The 20539-nt window shown below is 43.2% G+C and overlaps 1 protein-coding gene across 6 annotated transcripts; it reads left to right on the forward strand.

The window, feature by feature from the left end:
- The first annotated feature begins 124 nt into the window (after positions 1-124).
- Positions 125-19464, forward strand: lpar3 (lysophosphatidic acid receptor 3). 6 transcript variants are annotated; one of them, XM_061824464.1, is made up of 5 exons: positions 125-505; positions 3657-3711; positions 6671-6843; positions 10052-10796; positions 17576-19464. In XM_061824464.1, exons 2-5 carry the CDS (start codon positions 3678-3680, stop codon positions 17902-17904), a joined length of 1281 nt encoding a protein of 426 aa, XP_061680448.1. In that variant the 5' UTR covers positions 125-505; positions 3657-3677; the 3' UTR covers positions 17905-19464. The 6 variants fall into 6 exon arrangements, with proteins under 6 accessions (XP_061680448.1, XP_061680446.1, XP_061680449.1 ...); XM_061824462.1 differs by lacking the exon at positions 125-505 and having other exon boundaries at positions 2670-6586; XM_061824465.1 differs by lacking the exons at positions 125-505; positions 3657-3711; positions 6671-6843 and adding an exon at positions 8011-8611.
- The last annotated feature ends 1075 nt before the right edge of the window (positions 19465-20539 follow it).

Raw genomic sequence — 20539 nt, forward strand, 5'->3', positions numbered from 1 at the left:
TTCCACTTTTTTTGGTTAATGCATACAAAATGCATTAAAAGCCCTAATTTTACGTAGAAGTTGCACGATCAGTGAAAATATCTTAAAGGCTCCACAATCAAATGGCATAATAAATACAAAAAAAAAAAAAAATCTGATCAACAATGGCCAATATTGCTGGGGTAAGATCAAGTCTGGTTCCAGCTTGAAACCTAAATGAAAAACCATCAGATGATAGACTGAACCATCCTGTGAAATCATTTGGTCAAGTACTGCTGAATGAATGGCTTAAGCCCAAAACAACGCAATAGAAGTGCAATATTTCTTCCATGTCTGTTGCAACGACTAAAGCCAATGACAATAATGCTTCAAACAATAAATCTGTCTTTGTTCATACACAACATTTTCAGCTACGTGTACCTTGATAAACCATCGTCATTGTAGGAGTTGTATGCAGCATCGGTTGGCTATTCATGGCTGAAACGTGAGCTGCAACGATCACATGGGAACAGGTGACCAAAGAGGGGTAGGTGACCTCAAAATAAGTAGGTAATCGGTCCTCCTGAGTATGCTACATACACAAGACATGTAAAAGAGTTGTGAAATCGAACAATTATGGGCCCATCATTCATCGATTCCTCGTCCTCCTCGTCTGTCTGTCAGAGACTCTGTTGATAGAAGTGATCCGCATGTCATCTGAATAAGGCTCGAAAGGATAGTTAAATTGCCCCAGTCACTTCACTCGGTTGTGAGATGTTCTCTTCAAAATGACCTTCAATCTCAGAAGGGGCGTCAGAAAAATCTGAAAATCTCTCCCGTTCTTCTCCCCATAGCAAGTGGCACAGCATCTTCTCAATGGCGACTGTCCCAGTGTGACATCGGCAAATGATGTTGCAGGCAATATGAGACTTCCGCAACTTTGCACATTAATGACACGCTCTCTGCTCTTTTTTTTTTTCGTATGTACAATGATGTGAATAATATTGTGTAGTTTTCATAATATCTATTTTTAAATGTATATATGGCTGTCAGTTGACCTTTAATAAAGAGGGGGGGGTCGTCATTGTTCAGAAGTAAATGAAAATGCTCTTTAGGTGATATTACTCAGCCCATGAACATTTACCTCAGGGGTGGGAGCTTCAACTGGTAAATATCTAATTGATTACTTACTATGACTGTTTTTAGACTTTTAGACTAGATATTTACTCCCCAACTCCAATACTAATGAAGTAGAGGACTTGCAGAAAAAAGTTGACCACAGATGCATTATTTATATGTGTATATCTATATTGTATATATATTTGTGTGTGTATGTGTACGTGTGATATATACACGAACAGAGGGGAGTTCCGGGTGGATGCTCTTTAGGCCTCCGCTAACGGCATTTTGTTTACGTCACAAAGTGCATTCAGCAGTGACTTCATCTGGTTCATACTAACTGTTGCAATCTGTTTGGCCTCAATTAAGATAAGTAGTAAAAATGGATTGAAGTAATAACTAACTAACCAAATTGACTTTAAGGGTCTAATCTCTCGTGTGGAGTTTGCACATTCTCCGCGTTCTTCCATGGGTTTTCTCATTAAATTGTCAAGAAAGGCTTTATAATCTAAAATAGTGTTTCAGAAATGTATTTTATGATCAATGTTTTTCTTCCCCACTTTTAATGGTCATTGATTTGGCTCATTCTGTCTGAAGCAACCTTTATTGAGCCAAGACCCACATTTCATTCTCACAACACATCACCAATTAAGATAGAGGAATCACGATCTCCAAATTTACTCAGAAATTGACTTTGTCAAATCTCGGCTCGTTTTAGTAAAACAACACTGATATACTGTACTAACGGGAAGCTTTGACTTATTCAGTGTTGTAAAGTGGCAGCCAAGGGTGGCATGCGTTTATCGTACATTATGCCATCTAAAGGAAGCGTATTTAAGTCGCTGGCGTTGATGAACAAAGATATTTGTAATTAATAACACATTTCTGACAGATGGGATTATTTCCGGCAGTGCCCTGGAAGATCCCTCTCACAGCACATTTGGGTCCTACTGCAACCTAGTGGGGAATCACAGCTGCAAAGCACAAAAGAGAACACACGTACTTTACTTCCATTTAACAGGATGTGGAAGTATCATCGGCGGTCACTAAACTAGTAGTTATGTAATGCTACATTCACCTACAGAGTGCTGCACACTTACTGGGTATTGTGTATTTACTGAAGGAATAAACAGAGGATGTAGTCGCACTTGGCATCCCACATGTCCTCAGGCTCCCTGTTGTGGATCCATACAATTGCACTGTGCTAGGATGTTGTTTCTAGATGCTATCACACTATGCAGAAAAAAATGCCCCTTTTCTATGAAGCTTGTGCTGTGGCTCCACACTAGTCTCATCTTTCGTTTGGAAATTCTTTTCAGTGGGGGGTCATCATAATTGCTCATTACTGACCACTTGATTTTTTTTTGAGAAAATGAATTCCTCTCAGGATGGATCGGTCTCTTTCTCATTACTGAAATTCATGCATCGAGTGTGGTGGTTAATTGTTTTTTGTTTTTTCTTTTGTTGGTACAAAAGACGTATGAATAATTTAAGAATGTATGAAACAATTTATTATTATTATTATTCTGAAGAAATGAGTTCCATTAAATGGCTCCATTTCCACAATGACTTTGAATCTGAATTAAGGTCGACTTGGGAAAATGTAATCCGACTTGTTTGGTGAGTCAGCTACTTCGAGGCATTGTTCATTTGATTATCAATGCGCAAATGTATCTCAAAACATAGATTGCGCTTTTTAATGTGCTCACACTTTACTGCTACGGTGAAACACTATACTGTACAGTGCATTTGGATGAAATAGCCCTTTTCCGCTCATCTGATGAGCCAATTCCTATCATCAGTGAACTGCGGAGTGGAGTTCCCGCCGCTCTTGAGCTTTGGCGTGGGCTCCTCTGCTCTGACAACATTGAAATTAGTCGGCGGGAGTTTTGTGGACACACCCAGCGATGGCTGATTACAGACAATACACACTCTTAGATAAAGGTTTTATAAATGTTTTGAGATATTTTCTATTTAATTCAATTATATCTGACATGCTTGGCCAAACTGCAAATAAGATATTCTTCAGAACTGTCATGACTCCACCCAACAAATATCCCAATATAGTGTATATAGAAAATGTTGGCTTGGGAGAGGGAAGTCTGGGAGTCTACTGCCCCCTGACCTACGACATTTAAATAGATGAATTAGTGGCATTTGTTTTGCTATTAGCGCGGTCAAGTTTCACATAGAGAAGTCACTTGTAACCTCTGGCTTTGACAAATGTAATTTTGATGAAAATCCCTCCCATTGAACCCAGGAAAATGAAATTATCATGCTCGCATGATATCTTTTGGGAAGAAGATACAATTTGGCTCATTTCCTACAACTCAATTAAGTTGATGAGATAGGAGTCTTTCACAGTTAATTTCCACCATTGGAAAAACAATACAAATTACTCTAATATGTTCCAAAATGGCGGCATGGTTGAGTGAGTGGTGTCCGCCGTTTTACAGTTCTGAGGACCTTGATTTAAATTCAGCCTTCCCTGTGTGGAGTTTGCATGTTCTCCCTATACCTGTGTGGGTTCTCTCTGGCTAATTCGGTTTCCTCTCACATCCCCAAAACATGCATTGTAGGTTCAATGAAGACTAAACTGGATGGAGGATTATTGGACCCGAGAGAGGATAAGTGGTACGTAAAATGGATGGCTGGTTGTTTTCAAATGCAGGACATACATCATTGTAAAAACTGAGTGTAATGCAGCAGCACACCAAGTCACTGGATTGTTGGAAAATCATTTTAGTAACGATATTAGATATTTGAGTTAATCTGCATTTAACTAGTGCAAGGAAGTGATCATAGTCACCATTATTCTGGACTGTTGACCCCCAGTATTTGAAGTCCTCAACCCTTCCTATCTCTTCTTACCTCCACCTCATGGTTCCTCCTCCTCTGTGTTATTGCAGATAATCTCCTCATTCCTCATTCCAGATCACAATGTCATCTGTGAACATGATGGTCCAATAGGATTACAGTCTAACCTAGTCTGTCAGGCTATCCATCACCACTGCAAACAGGAAGGGGCTCAGAGCTGATCCCTGATGCAGTCCCACCTTCACTTTAAATTCTTCTGTTACACCTATTGCACACCTTACCACGTTTCTGCTGCCCTCATACATGTCCTATGCTATTGTAATATACTTCTCTGCCACACCAGACTTACACATGCAGTACCACAGTTCCACACTTGGCACTCTGTCATAGGCTTTCTCTCAATCCACAAAGACACAATGTAGCTCCTTCTGACCTTCTCTGTACTTTTCCATCCTCAAGCCAAATAATGCTTCTGTGGTACTCTTTCTAGGCATGAAACCATACGGTTGCTCGCAGATACTTACTTCTGTCCTGAGTCTAGCCTCCACTACTCTGTCCCATAACTTCATTGTGTGGCTCACCAACTTTATTCCTCTATAATTCCCACAGCTCTGAATATCACCTTTGTTCTTAAAAATGGGAACTAGTACACTTTTCCTCCATTCTTCATGCATCTTTTTGCCCGCTAGTATTCTGTTAAATAAGTTGGCCAAAAACTCCACAGCCACCTCTCCAAATTGCTTCCATACCACCACAGGTATGTCATCAGGAGCAATTGTCTTTCCATTTTTCATCCTCTTTAGTGCTTTTCTAACTTCCCCCTTACTAATCATTGCCACTTCCTGGTCCTTCACACTTGCCCCTTCTACTCTTTCTTCTCTCTCGTTTTCTTCATTCATCAACTTCTCAAAGTATTCTTTCCATCTATTTAGTACACTACCGGCACCAGTCAACACATTTCCATCTCTATCCTTAATCACCCTTACCTGCTGCACATCCTTCCCATCTCTATCCCTCTGTCTGGCCAACCTGTAGAGATCCTTTTTTCCTTCTTTCGTGTCCAACCTGGTGTACATGTCTTCATATGCCTCTTGTTTAGCCTTTGCCATCTCTACCTTTGCCCTACGTCGCATTTTAAACCCTAACTCCTTTCGCCTCTCCTCAGTCCTCTGTGTCCCACTTCTTCTCTATCCTTAACCACTTTTACTTGCTGCACATCCTTCCCATCTCTATCCCTCTTTTTGGCCAACCTGTAGAGATCCTTTTTTCCTTCTTTCATGTCTAACCTGGTGTACATGTCGTCATATGCCTCTTGTTTAACCTTCACCACCCCTACCTTTACTGTACATTGCATCTCAATGTATTCCTTTCACCTCTCCTCAGTCCTCTAAGTGTCCCACTAACCTCTTTCTTTGTATGACGTCCTGTCTTTCCCACCAGAAGACACACCGAGTACTCTCCTGCCTGTCTCTCTGATCACTTTGGCTGTAGTAGTCCAGTCTTCCGGGAGCTCCTCTTGTCCATCGAGAGCCTGTCTCACCTCTTTCCTAAAGGCCGCACAACATTCTTCCTTTCTCAGCTTCCATCACATGGTTCTCTGCTCCACCTTTGTCTTCTTAATCTTCCGACCCACTACCAGAGTGATCCTACACACCACCATCCTATGCTGTTGAGCTACACTCTCCCCTACCACGACCTTATAGTCAGTAACATGCAAATTACATTGTCTGCACAAGATGCAATGCACCTACGTGCTACTACCTCACTCTTGTAGGTCACCCAATGTTGATGCCTGATCAAAAAAAAAAAAAGTGGTCAATACATTTATTTCCCCCATTTTTGCAAAATCTACCACAAACTGACATTTCAAGTTCCCTTCCTGGATGCCGTACTTACACATCACTTCCTAATCACCTCTCTTTCCATCACCAAGATACCCATTAAAATCTGCACCAATCACTTCTCTCTCTCTCTCTCTCTCTCTCTCTCTCTCTCTCTCTCTCTCTCTCTCTCTCTCTCAAGTTTCAGCCTCAATACTTGATCTGATTGTCAACCAACTCCTGAGCTTCTCCTGTCACAGTTCCAACTTTCAGGGTCCCCACACTGAGTTCAATGCTCTGTGCTTTCCTCTTCTCTTTCTGCATGAGAAGCCGGTTTCCACCTCTCCTTCATCTTCGACCCACAGAAGCTGAATCTCCACAAGCGCCCTGTGGGTCAACGGTGCGGGGGGAGGACATTGTTACCTGGGCACGACCAATCCAGTATAGAGTGCTGGGGGAGGACTTTGTTACCTGGACACGACCAATCCAGTATAGAATTCTTTACGACAGTGATTTCCAACCTTTATGCAGCAAAGGCACGTGTTTTGCGGCATATTTTTCTCATGGCACACCAACAAAGAAAAAGTGGATGCATTAATTACTGCATGTGTTTCCTGCCATCTAATAGAAGACCATTTATGTTTTTATGTCTGTCACTTTGTCTCACTGGCAATTTTTGGTCTTGGGACTCTATTTCAAATTGTTTTGGAAATCATAAATCATAAACACGGGTGCTCTCGGCCAAAGAGGAAAAGGACCATACGGATTATTAGTGTAATGTTTGACAAGCCAGTATCTGTGAGGGTACAGGGGTGTGTTCGTGCCCATGGCATTGGTAACTTGCACCATGAAGGCACCATTGATGCTGAAAGGTACAGTACATCATACGCATACATTTTGGTTTCGGAGCAACATATGCTAGTGTCATGCAATTTTTTTTTTTTGTTTGTTTTCAGGGACATGCCTGCCTGTTTCAGTCAGACAATGTCAGGCCAGTTTCTGCACATGTTACAACAGAGTTTGCTTTGGAGTAGAAGTGCTAGTGCCAGACTGGTCTGCCAGAAATCCAGCCCTCCCATTGAAGATGTGTGCGCAAAATATAGTACAACTAAAAAACCCCCCCAGACTGGTGAGCGACTCAAGTTGTACATCAAGCAAGAATGGGAAAGCTTTCCACATAGCCCTTCAAAACTGTGCTCAGTTCCCAAACACTTATAGAGGTCTGTAAAAGATCCTGGTAGACATGCACCTGTCTCAACTTTTTGGGAGTGTGTTGCAGGCATCAAATTTAAAAATGACAGAATATTTTCAAAGGAACAAATTTGATCAGTTTGCATGTTAAATGTCTTTGTACTATCTTCATTTCACTATAGGGTGGAAAGGATTTGCAAATCATGGTGTCTTGTTTTTATTTTTTAATTGGAATTGGGATGTGTGTTAAAATACTTAAGTTTTGATCTGAAATGTCTGTCAATGATAATGATATTGACAATAATTGAGTGATTCTCCACATTATTCTTTAACATTTACCTTGTAATTTGCTGGCAGATGAACAAAAACATGACGCTTCACCACTTGGCGTGAATGACAAAAGTGCTCTTTCTGCTAGAGCCCATTTGTTTTCTTCTTGCATTCATTCATTCATTCATTCATTTTTCCGTACAGTTTATCCTCACCAGGGTCATGGGCGTGCTGGAGCCAATCCCAAATAGACACCCTGAACTGCGGTCCAGCCAATCGCAGGGCACATATAAGCAAGGAATCTTTCACGCTCAGGTGCATCTACAGGCAATTTAGAGTCTTTACCTTGACAATTTACATGTTATTTCTTTTTTTGGGGGGGGGCACCCCATAAAACGTGCATTAATTAGAGTTCTAAATTGCCTCAAGGTATGATTGTGAGTGCGACTGTTGTCTGTCTCCATGTGCTTGCGATTGGCTGGCAACCAGTTTAGGGTGTACCCCGCTTTCTGTCAATGACAGCTGAGTGGCTTCAGCACTCCCACGACTCTCGTGAGGATAAGCAGCCCAGAGAATGGATGGATAGATGAGTTGTTGAGGTTGAAGTTCACTGTAATTAAAGTTTTACTTTTTGAATGATTTATCTTTAACTCGTCTTTTTTTAATAAACTTTTTACCACCATTGTAAATGGTTTTGTTATTGACAGTGTTGATTGTGTGAATCAATTTGTAACGATATCCTGCTGTGCTTTTTCACAATTTTACAAATGCTTTTGGCTATAGGTGCCCTTCTCTCCCAGTTTTTGTTTAATTTGAGCACCAGCCACCAACACCTGCCTGTTGATCTGTCATAAATTGGCCACGTTATGAAAGTGTACCCATGTAATACATTTTCCATTGCTTGTTGCCGTGCAAGGTTTTTCCCCCTCTTGGAGGCTGGTCTGAGCAGTTTTGTTCGGCATACGTCTGTTTCGCCTTCTTGATTCCTTCCCGGCAGCTGGGAAAACGAGCAACAGCATGATCCAAACTCTAAAGGAACTGAAATGTTTTTATGGCTGTAAAAGGGAGGGGACCCATTTACAAATACTCCCCTAGACAACAGCATAGAGTAGAGTAGAGAGTGTGACACCTCAGCTGTAAGGTCTTGGACTTTCGACTGAAAGAGCATGAAAAGTTTCGCGCATGCGCGTTCTTTAGGGGAAGGTGGCACGGAGGAATTCAGTCGCGATGCGGGCCGACTGCCTTGACTCTCAAGCACACGCCCACTGCGTCACGGCGTCCAAAGCTCCAAACCTCAGCCTCTTCCTCCACTTGTCTGCGCTCGCTTGCCGCTGTGGCCTGCCTCTGTCGGCAGCTGCGTGGGCAGTAGGCTGGGGGGGTGGGGGGGGAAATGGTCGCTTGCCTACTCAGGTCCGTGACGCAGCCATTCACCTGAGGTGAGCTCACCTTGTTGTTGTTTTTTTTTTCCTCCATCTAGTTTTTTAAAATTTATTTGTGTCGAGACTCCACTCTTCTCCATTCAAAGCGACTTTAGACCCCGTTGTCAAGCAGACCCGAACAGGTTGTAAAGTTTGGTCGAACTTGTTTGGACCAAATTGTACTTAAGACGCTCATAGGTCTACGGTTTTTTTTTTTTTTTTTTAATTATTATTCGCTACCACCTTTGTTCGCTAAATCTGTGAGGTTAATTTGAACGTCATGTGTGCTGCTCTGTTCCTCTTCCATCAGCAGTCTGCCTACATTTCTTGTATTTCCATAGAAATGCTTTTGACACTTGACGTAGAGTGCTTACAAGGATTAAACGACATCGATATTTTTTGTAATGAACTTAATGAAGTGCTTCAGGTTAAGTAAGCATAACTAGCAAAATCACTCACAACACGTCTTTGCTGCACCCTTCTTTTGTCCACCGAGTTTGAGTATTTATTCTATATGAGCTTATTATACGGCCCGTGTACGAGTCTGATCTTGGTCCTCACTAAGAATTCAGGACATCAGTAGGTTATTGTATAAATGCTCACGACTTGCCATTTGAACGTTTAGTCTACATGAAATTCAATATTGTATAAAAGCTGAAACAGCTGCATTTCATTTGCACACAGACTAAAAAATGCGGGTATAAAATGTCGAAAATGCTATTATATATCGCAATGACTGGATTCTTTCTTTTATTTGCCTTTGTTTTCCTCTGCTGTCTGCAGCCTTGTCCGTATTGCAAATGATATTGTCCATGGCCTTACCTGAGTAAGTCAAGAAAAAAGGCATTTGCCTTTCTGAGTAAGGGCCAGGTGGGGTGGCACGTGTGTTGTAGGTTGGCAAGTTTACATTTGATTGTTTGGGTGTGAGCCGTGGCAAGCTTCTACGTGAGTGCGCTCAAGGTGCTTTTGTCTTTTACACTTCTTCCGGCGTTCAGTGTGAAAAGTGCCTCGACGACTCACACAAGAAAGAGCCTCACTATCACAATCAAATTATGATGCACGCTGTTTAATTATTGGTATTCGTTGCGATATTCATTCACTGGATCTTATCGTGATGGGTTTTGTTAATGTACTTTTTCATATATTGCTATTTTTCTTATTAAAAAATACATTTAAAAACTGTGAGTTATTTTTGAAAAGGCAGTAATAAATTAATGGTATTTCCATTCATTTCAATGGGGAAAGATTTGTGATTGTGAGTTACAAGCAGGGTCACAGAACTAATTCAACCTGTATTTCAGGGACTAAAAACCCAGTTAGGGATTGATTTCAAAACTAAACGACAAACTGAGATGCAGCGGGGAAACATTGTGATGGAAAACATCTTTCCACATCATTCTTCATGATTTTCAATGTCCAATTCAATACCGAATCATGATGATATTTTGTTTTCTGTAGAAAATGGCCCAGCAAAACCTCACCTGCCATTACGATGAGCCCATGAGCTTTTTCTACAACAACAGCGGCGCAGATGACAAATGGGACAAGACCCAGCTCATTCTGGTCCAAGTGGTGGGCTCGCTCTTTTGCTGCTTCATCCTGCTCTCCAACGCCATGGTCATCGCAGCGGTCGTCACCAACAAAAGGTTCCACTACCCGTTCTACTATCTCCTCTCCAACCTCGCGGCCTCTGACTTCCTGGCGGGCATAGCGTACGTGTACCTCATGTTCAACACGGGTGAAGTCTCGCGGAAACTGACAGTGAAAGGATACTTTATCCGCCAAGGTCTTCTGGACATCAGCCTCTCTGCCTCGCTGGCCAACTTGCTTGTCATCGCGCTCGAGCGTTACATGTCCATCATGAACTTTAAAGTCCACAGCAACCTGACGAAGAGGAGGGTGACCCTGCTCATCGTGCTGGTGTGGGGCATCTCCATCTTCATGGGCGCCGTGCCCAGCCTAGGCTGGAACTGCATCTGCAACCTGAGCGACTGTTCCCAGCTCGCCCCCGTTTTCAGCAGGGGCTACCTGGTCTTCTGGTCCGTGTCCAACCTGGTCGTCTTCCTAGTGATGGTGGCCATTTACATGAGGATCTACACCTACGTCAAGAAGAAGACGTCACTGCTCACTCCGCACACCAGCGGCTCCATTAATCGCAAGAGGACACCCATCAAGCTCATCAAAACGGTCATGGTGGTGCTCGGTAAGTACTGCTCTTGACCCTTTTAGTGATGATTCATACTGTAGAGTGTTCGCGCTGTATGCTCTCATCACGGTTTACTGAATAGCCTCAGTTGCAGGAAATACAGTCATCACTGAAATAACTTCCTGGTAACAAAGGCTCCTGCAAACCTGAGCAACAAAAACATTTGGCTTTTTCTTTTTTTTTTTTTTAACTACTGAATATACAGTATAGATACTGTGCATAGATTTTCTGAGGGACAGACCAAACCTTTTGGGAGAAATGTTAATTGTGCACCACATTGACTTTCAAAAATCCCACATTGACAGATGGAGAAGTTAAGTACCGTGTATCTTTTGAGGTTGGGAACGAAAACTAGGCAACACAACAAAATAGTTATAAAATGGGCTACTACAAAACTTCTTCAGTATTTTATTAGATGATTTTTTTCAATTAAAGATGAACTATTCGGATGAGTTGATCATTCTCTTTGTCAAGTGGATAATTTTCAACACAATTTCTCCCAGTGGAGTGAGAATACCCATTACCATGTCTTTTTTTTTTTTCAAATCCATTGCTTTTTTTAAATGAGTAGAGACAAGAAGTTGCCATGGGAGCTCAACAGACCCTCAGCAATCACTTTGCCAGTTCAACACTTAATACACGCTTCGTATGACAAGGTAAAGTAAGTAAAATAAAATGGCTAGGAGTTGATGATGACGACCATAAACTGAATTGAATGTCACTTAGTGGTAGCAAAGGCAAGAAAGTGAAATGTGCGTCTTGGCTATCTGTGATGCTCCATACAATATGGCCGAAGAAACTGATAAAAACTACTGGCTGCAAACTTACACAACACTGCAGACATGTTTTGAATGATACAGTACATCCCACTACATATGTACACCAGCTCTTCTCAAACATATACAGAGGTACATGTAGTGGCATTAAACTTAGCTGCACAGATGCAACACTTTCATAATAAATCAACAGAAGGGTACGCTGGGACGTTCACTCTAGACCCGCTGACTGTGTGCCGAAACGTTTGGAAACTCATGCGTGTTGTTTAGTTCGGTTAAAGCAGACCTGAAGACATGTTTCCGTGCCAATCCCCAACATGTTCATTAATCAACTAATAGAAAATGATGAGTGCTCTGGCTCTGATTACTGCAATCTCAGTGCTTGGTGAGTGTTTGACTTAATTTCTAAACGTACCCAGACAGCAGGGCAAAGCTATAATTCCTACGAGACTGCATGACAACAGGAAGTAGTGTTATGACTATAACTCCGGTGTTTTCCGTCTAAAGCTGATTGTTTGTTTGTGACTGGAAAGCCTCAGCGCTGAACTTTCAGCAACATTATTCGTTGACTCTGTATTTTCAAATAAATTGTTAAACTTTGCAGCCAGCCCGATCACTGAAGAATCACCTCGAGCAGAATAAAAGAACTCGGTGCTAGAAGTTTTGATGGTCGCCAGGATAAACCTGGGCCTTGACCTTTTTTGTTCTTTTTTTAATATATAACCCAAAAAAATTGAATTAATAATGAAAGAAAAACATACTGTTTCTTGCCTTTCCCTGAACTCTTTGCTTCTCTCATCCTATATCAAAGTCTAAGTAGTTTAAGTGGGTCACCCAGTATGTATATTAATTACCTGCGCATACAGGAAGCAGTTGAGAACATCAGTGTTACTTAAAATTTTGCACGTAACCTTGGAAACAGTTTGGCTCTGGAATGGATTCAAATACCATGTCTCATAGGGAAAATAGATTTAACGTGGCGGTGGGGGGTTGAGGTCAACAAGCATCCTGAAGAAATGGTTGGTATTCATCCTCAAATGTCGTGGTTGTTGCAAATCTTAAAGGTGGCCCATTGTTAAACCAGGAATTCAGGTGAGACTGGGACTGGAACTCTTTTGCTTTTGGGCATGTTTTTGTTGCTTCAGTACGCCCAGATTAAACAAAAAACACATCCAGAGTCTTCCTAGATATCAAATGTCATTTTTCTTTGACTACATGCTCCCTCTTTGCCCGTCCAGATTGCTCAATTATTGTATGTGTACACAATGTATTCCAGACTGCTGTATAATTATCTTATCATACAAATACTCTGCTGATCTGCATGTGCAACACGCTGTCCACTAAACACGCAACCTTCAACGAGCGTCCCCTCCTACAGCCAAGAAAAACAGGAAAACATAAGACAAACATAGCCTCTAATCGTTACCACTGGCTATCATATGCATTGCAAACCAAAGATATTAGCTTCCCATTCAAATTTCTATAAATTTATGTTATAAGAAAATTTCTGGTTTGATATTGATATGGCATTCTGGTGCAAATGTACTACTACTAGTAGAAGTGCAGACCTGGTTACATTATGTCTTCGAAAGTATACAGTCAGTGTCACAGCGATGGTTTATGTTGGGCATTTAAACTGTTAAGTCTTGGTCCCATTTTGCTGGATGGAAGTGGAAACTGGACAAACCGGTTCTGTGGCGTCTGCATGGTTTTGGGGTCCAGTTAGAACCAATGATTGCATAGGTTTTTCATATGTAACGAACTGGATACTACATACAGTAGACGTACTGCATGACTTCACAGAATTCAAAACCTTTCTAAAACTATAAAAATTGTATAAGCCGGGATGGGAAAACATGATCGTGTACAGTAGACTGTGTTTTATCTGTACACATGCTGGAGGTAAACGACGCATTGCTGGTGGCTACAAGTTGAAGCTTGTGGTCTCATTTAGTGCCAAAATTCCCTTTAGCGGCCCTGTTGTGTGCCCAGACATGTTAGGCTGGATTCACACTCCATGGTTCAAGTGGTCCATTGCTATAATATGCATAGAATATTTGATTATCTGTGCAAGTGGGTGACTTCATGTGTTCCATCAATAAAACGTAAGCGTGGCCAAATCACATATCTTTCATTTGAAATATACATAGGAACAGATTAGATATATTGTATTTGGAATTTGGACCAGCTAAAAAAATGGATGCCTTGCATTAAGAAGTGCATGTGGTGTAAATAAAACAAAGGTGGAACAGATAATGCTGGGATTCATGGTGACCCCAGATGGGACAAACTGAAAGTCACAAGAGTACACACACAGTACCCTCTCATGCACACATTGAGAATCCCAAACAAGACTGTGTGTTAATGCTAAAAGGTGCAAATACAAACTGGTCTCACTACTTGAGCAAAATCACATCATGGAGCACGCCAGGTGAAGGAAAGCTCCTCACAGCCACTGATGCTTGTCTTTAAAGTAAACAATAACTCAGCAGAGCATTGATGGAACATTCTCTTTGCTGAGCCATTGTGATTCTAGAGTACTGTGTTAAGCCGCAGCGCGTTTGATGTTTTGGTATTCTTGAGTGCTTTGGCTGATTAACAGTCAGATGCACATGTGGCAACTCGATTTGCACACTGCTCTAACGAATTGGAACGAAAGTCATATGGCAGTAAATTTTGTGCAGAGTCAAAATGTATGTATTACTATTTTTTTTTTATAGGCCCCATGCACAGCTAAAAGAAATTGGACTAGAACTAGATAAAAAGTTATTTGCTCCTGTTGTGCCTGGGCAGATACAACTCATCTTTCAAAATCTCTCATTCCTAATATTGAACTATTTAATTGAAGTTGGTTGTTTTTTTTTAACAGGCTTAGACTATATTTTGTTTTTGTAGTCAATGAATAGCAAGTTAAAGCAATACTCATTTACAGTAACTTGAATAGCAGGTAGCTAGCATTGCGTCATGACCCATCGGAACGAGAGTAGGACTCGGAAGATGCAAGGTAGTTCAAGGAGACACGTTTATTATATGCAGAGGTAGGGGATCGAGCAGGCAGTCCGGTGCAGCAGCGGTAGTTGGGACGTCGGGCGAAGAGAGCAGGTGAGCGGACAGGCAGGAGTCGGTACACAGGAGAACAATCAAAGCAGGCAGAAATAACGAAGGAGTCAGGCTTACAAGGTTGGTCGGAGAACGGACGAAGGTCGGTACACACAGGTTCAATCAGGGATACCGGGGCACACGAACGGGACATGAAGATCAACGAACTGGCGCCAGCCAGTTGTCATCGCGGTCATATAAATCCACAGCATAATCAGGCTGCATGAGGCGCAGGTGTGCGCCTTCCAATCAGCGCACCTGCGCGGACACCCGCACAGCTCGTGCTGGAGCGGCAGGATCATGACAGTACCCCCTCCTCAAAGGCAATGCCTAAACGAAAAAAAAACAGACAATAATTAACACAGGCATGGGTGGGCGGAAGGGGTGTCCGGTGTTTCCAGGGCAACGTGAACGAGAGTCGGCAGAGAGTCAGTCGAAACTGACACGTGGGCGTGTCTCGGGAGCGGGTCAGTTCCAACTGCCGCGTGAACTCCGCTCGGAACAGCCAAAACCTCGACGTGGGAATGGCGAGGAGGCGGGTCAGTTTCCACAGCTACGTGCGCTTGGCGAGGTGGCGAGTCTGTTCCCACTGCGACGTGCACTTGGCGAGGTGGCGAGTCCGTACCCGCTGCGGCGTGCACTTGGCGAGGTGGCGGGTCTGTTTCCTCGGCAATGTGAACGAGAGTAGGCAGAGAGTCAGTCGAAACTGACACGTGGGCGTGTCCCGGGAGCGGGTCAGTTCCAACTGCCACGTGAACCTGCATCAGCAGCGAGTCCGTCGCCGTTGCGACGTCAGCATAGCTCGGCTGGTTCGCCAATCCTTGCCGGACCTGGGCCGTGAGAGCCGCCAATTCTGCGGTCTGCCGCTCTATCTCCGCCCGCATTTCGCGGCGGAACGCCTCGTGATTTGGCGACTCCTCCTCCCTCTGGGCTGGAAGCTTCGCCACCAGCTGCGGGTCCGCCGGTCTCGCCATTGCCGGCGAGGAGTGGGAGGACGATGTCTTAGTTGCCGCGCAGCGGGAGGCACCGGGGAGCGTGCGGACGGGGCGTCTCCTCTGGCCGCCACGCAGAGGTCCCGGGTAGATGGCCAAGCGGGTTCCCTCATACGGATTGGTATACTTAAACCTACCGGGGGAAGACGCTCGGGTGCTGGAAACGCGGGGAGGTGAAACAAACTGACTGGGATGAAAGATCGGACGAGCAGATTCATAATCAGAATAATCGGAGTCGTACTCCGGCAGCCGGTCATACAAATCACGGTCCTCCTCATATTCCGAAAAGTCAAAGTCCAGAAGAATATGAGGAGCAGGGCGGGTCGTGTTCGGGACGTATTCATACCTCGCTGGCGGAGCGTAAGACACGGAAGCGGAGGACATCAGGGAGCCTACCCGGATCGGACAGGCTTGGTCCTCCGGCAGACTGTCTACCTTGCGTCGGTCCAGGCGACGCCGGGTCTTTCCTGCTGGGTCCTGTGATGGCCAGTTTGTTCTGTCACGACCCATCGGAACGAGAGTAGGACCCAAATGCAGGACTCGGAAGATGCAAGGTAGCTCAAGGAGACACGTTTATTATATGCAGAGGTAGGGGATCGAGCAGGCAGTCCGGTGCAGCAGCGGTAGTTGGGACGTCGGGCAAAGAGAGCAGGTGAGCGGACAGGCAGGAGTCGGTACACAGGAGAACAATCAAAGCAGGCAGAAGTAACGAAGGAGTCAGGCTTACAAGGTTGGTCGGAGAACGGACGAAGGTCGGTACACACAGGTTCAATCAGGGATACCGGAGCACACGAACGGGACATGAAGATCAACGAACTGGCGCTGGCCAGTTGTCATCGCGGTCATATAAATCCACAGCATAAACAGGCTGCATGAGGCGCAGGTGTGCACCTTCCAATCAGCACACCTGCGCAGACACCCGCACAGCTTGTGTTGGAGCGGCAGGATCATGACACAATGTGGTTATCCTGCATTGAATGTGAGAAAACAAGTCTGGTTAACCGGCATTTCATTTAATCGAAAGAGAAGGTGTTGCACTACTGGAATTTTCTTTCATTAAGGTAATCTTATCGTAACCTGGAGCATGCTTCACTTGAATGTAGAGGTGAAATTATAAACCGAATAACCCGACAAATTTGATTACAAAAGTGATCATTTTGTTCCACGTGCTACCATCTTGTGTACCACAATGTACAGAGTTAAGTTGGTGTGATGGTAGCGAGTCAGGAGGAAAGAGTGCATAAAAGACAGACCTTCTGATCATTTCGTACTTATAAAAAAACCAAAGGCAGATTTAATCTACTGCAAAGGTGAACTAATGTATCACGATAACACATCTATGATTGCCAAAGCAAGGCATTTGAAGTTAGTATGTTTTAATGTAGCCTACCATCGCTGGTTAGAATGTATTTTAACGCCGCCCACAGGTGGTCAACCAACCACCAATGCATTTTCAATTGTTGGATAGAAGAAATATTAATAAAGTAATTGCGTGATAGGTACATTCATACATAAACTGCTACACTAAACCTGAGCACGGGCTGGCTAACAGTTAGCCAGTTTGCAGGGAAATGCTCACAACTGCCAACTTTACACTGTCATTCCCTGACTCCCACATCAATCACAAGGCCAGGGCCCTGGCCCTTTTTTAAACCACACACACTCAAAGACGAGGATGTTATCATGTGGAATATGAGGGTGGTAACCTCAAGTGGCCATGATTTTGTTGTTTAGTCGTTAAAAATCAATTTTACCATTGATTGATGGAATAATGGATTCTAAAAATGATTTGATAGCTGCTGCCCGAATGTTTGAGCCTGAAACACCAGATGATATATCAGCGGTTTCCTTCATAAAGGAGGCCAATGTATCTGAGCTCAGGCAAACTTTCACCCTTTTGTCGTTGTAGGAGCCTTTGTGTTCTGCTGGACTCCCGGCCTTGTGGTTCTGCTGCTGGACGGTCTCAACTGCACCACCTGCAACGTCATGAAACTAAAGCGCTGGCTTCTGCTCCTGGCAGTGATGAACTCTGTCATGAACCCGTGCATTTACTCCTACAAGGATGAGGAAATGTGGACCACCTTTAAGAACCTCATGCAATGCATAGGCAACGGCACTCGACGACAGCGCTCGACACGGGCCAACACCCGGCCGCTAAGCTCCGGCCAGGACGGTGGCAACAGCCAGCCTCCTTCCGAGGAGATGAAAAACGGTGATGCGGATATCTTCCAGACTTGAGAGTGGGATTATTTCTGAACTCTGAAAAATGTCTGTTCACTTCAAGGTGAAAATGCTTCATGAACATAACATGTCAGCAGTTCTTTAATTTAAAAGAAAATGCTGTTTGGATAGAAGTACCAGGACAGGACTGCCTTCTCAGTCAAAAGCTGGACTTGGTTTTTGATACACTGAGAAGAGTCCTGTTGGTGTACCAATATGAATGTAACACTTGTTTTCACTTGTCATCATTTTTAAAACAATCACTCAAGGGAGACTTCATTCTTCCTCTCGTCGCTGTTATTTATGGCTGAAAAGAAATGCTAAGAAGGACACCATGGTCCAGTTTTTCTTTTACATTCCTAAAAGTACATAATATGCCAAGGGGGATGCTACTGTCTCTTTTGTTTTTAGTTGGGTAATGTGAAATAGCGGGATATCGTGAGCAGTATCTAAAATTAAGGACAGTTTTTCTTAATGATGTAGTTCTGCAAACTATTATTTTTGTATTCCAGAAGGCAACTAATTAGCAATACTGCAAACAGACTCTCTGGGCACTACATGAGGTACACTTACTGCGCTGTATGTTTGTTGATGTGCAGAGTCGCGTTGTGTTGCAATGTGGTGATGACAAACGTACCGAGTCCCATCCCATTTTCAACAGCGCTTATCCCGGTTAGGGTCACGGGGCGCTGGAGACTACCCCCGCTGACTTTGGGCAAAAGGCGGACTACAACCTGAACTGGTCACCAGTCAGTCACAGGCCACATATCGATGCCATCACTGAGTGGGAACTGAACCCACGCTGCCTGCAATTCAGGCGTGTGTAGCACTCCACCATCAGTGACTACTCATCCTGTACATTTTCTTTTATTATTACCTCTGTCAGTGTCAACCACACATTTATCTTTGTAAAGGCAAAACTCGATATTTGGATCTGGTTAGATTTTAGGAGTGCTACTAGTTAAGTGTCAGGTAAGATAATTTCCCATATGTCATTAAAGATGCTCCTGCGATGACGAGGGGGCGGAATAATTTGAAGTGTATGACAATTTGCTGCCTCACCTCATTTTTGCTTCCATTTGCAGTCTTTGCCTGCGGGCCAAAGATAATAGTCACTCATATGCTTAGTGCTGCTGACTGAGGCAAACTTGTTCTCCGTGTAGCATTTCCTTACATCCGCTGCAGCTCCTTTTAATTGCCGCTGCTGGCTTGTTGAAACAAAGGCAAGAGGCTTGTTTAAAAAAAAAAAAAAATGTCGTAACACACTGGATCCCTGCAGGAGGTTTGTCAAACAATACAGTAGTTTACCTGCAGGAAGCAGCAAGGAGGATATGACTGACGTAGACTACATCAGCCCTTCCCAGGCACTAGTGCTTTAAATAACCGAGCGGTTTGACAAATACGCCTTCAGCCTGCAAAAAGCGATTATAACAGTTCAACCTTCCACATGTAGGATGGCCTCTGCAAAGGTATTTCATGTTTTTACTTGCAAGTGTGCACTTATCTGTAGTGCATCACAGTTTTTAGTTATGTTGAAAATGTATGTTTCATAAAATACAGATGGCATAACACCCATGACTAATCCTGTTTTTTTTGTTCCCATGGATGTGTTATTACAGTCGTGTTAAGGTCATACTCTCAGGCTTGCATTACAATCTCTATATAAATACTGCAGAGAGTGAAGATAACCATTTTACAAATCCAGGTTTAATGTTGAAAAAAAATCCATCACAGGAAGCTGAACCTACAACGTGTCAGAAAGTTCCAGTACTACACTGCAAACTATGGGTTTTCCCCGTTGTGGGTCAGATGATCAACTAGCATGTCTACTAAAACTTCCTGCAGCATATGATTTGCAGACATCTTGTGGCCACTTCACAATGACCTGCGCATCCGACACTTCTTGGCAGAAAAGACCAGTCAAATCTAGTAGCATTCACCTGTCCTAGTTCAAAATTCCCAGCCACCCCTTTTTTTTCTTTCCCAAGCTCAAGGGTGTCATCAAGGGGATAAGTTTGAAATAAAATATATCTTTTGTGATGACAGTCATGGAATCTTTCTGACACATTTTGTGTACCAGCTATATAAAATTTCAAGGATGAATTCCCTGTTGCTGTTTGACGTACTTGTTGTGGTTTACAAAAAAAAAAAAAAACAACTCCGGAGACTGTGGTAATCTATCAATTGACGCATTCTACAAGGGACCCATCGTTAAATGGTGGAATTACAAGATATGCAGAACTGCAATGCATTTTAACCTTTAACGTACCAAAGCGCTCAGCATTAAAGTCATTTGTCACTTGCTATTGCACTACTAATCCACTAGACAAGACAAAATGTATTGATGAGCAGAAGGAAAATGGATTTCCTTCCATGTTCTCTTCCTAAAGCAAGACATGCAACTGTTGTACACTCGACAGCTGCCACTTGAAGATGTATTGGAGTACTGAGTTAATTGAATGTGCGACCTTTCGCTTGCACTCTGCTGTACGTGGGGAGCAAAACAAGCTGCCTCCAAATTGGAAATCTGTTTAAATAAGTGCCCCAAATCTTTAAACCTCACTAAACTTTAGTAGTGCTTCTCCGAAATAGTCAGTCATAAAATGTAAGCCACTTTGGTTTTAATCCTCTAAACTGAAGATGAAGCCTTAAG

This window comes from Syngnathoides biaculeatus, chromosome 7 (assembly GCF_019802595.1).
Source record: "Syngnathoides biaculeatus isolate LvHL_M chromosome 7, ASM1980259v1, whole genome shotgun sequence".
Lineage (NCBI taxonomy): Eukaryota > Metazoa > Chordata > Actinopteri > Syngnathiformes > Syngnathidae > Syngnathoides > Syngnathoides biaculeatus.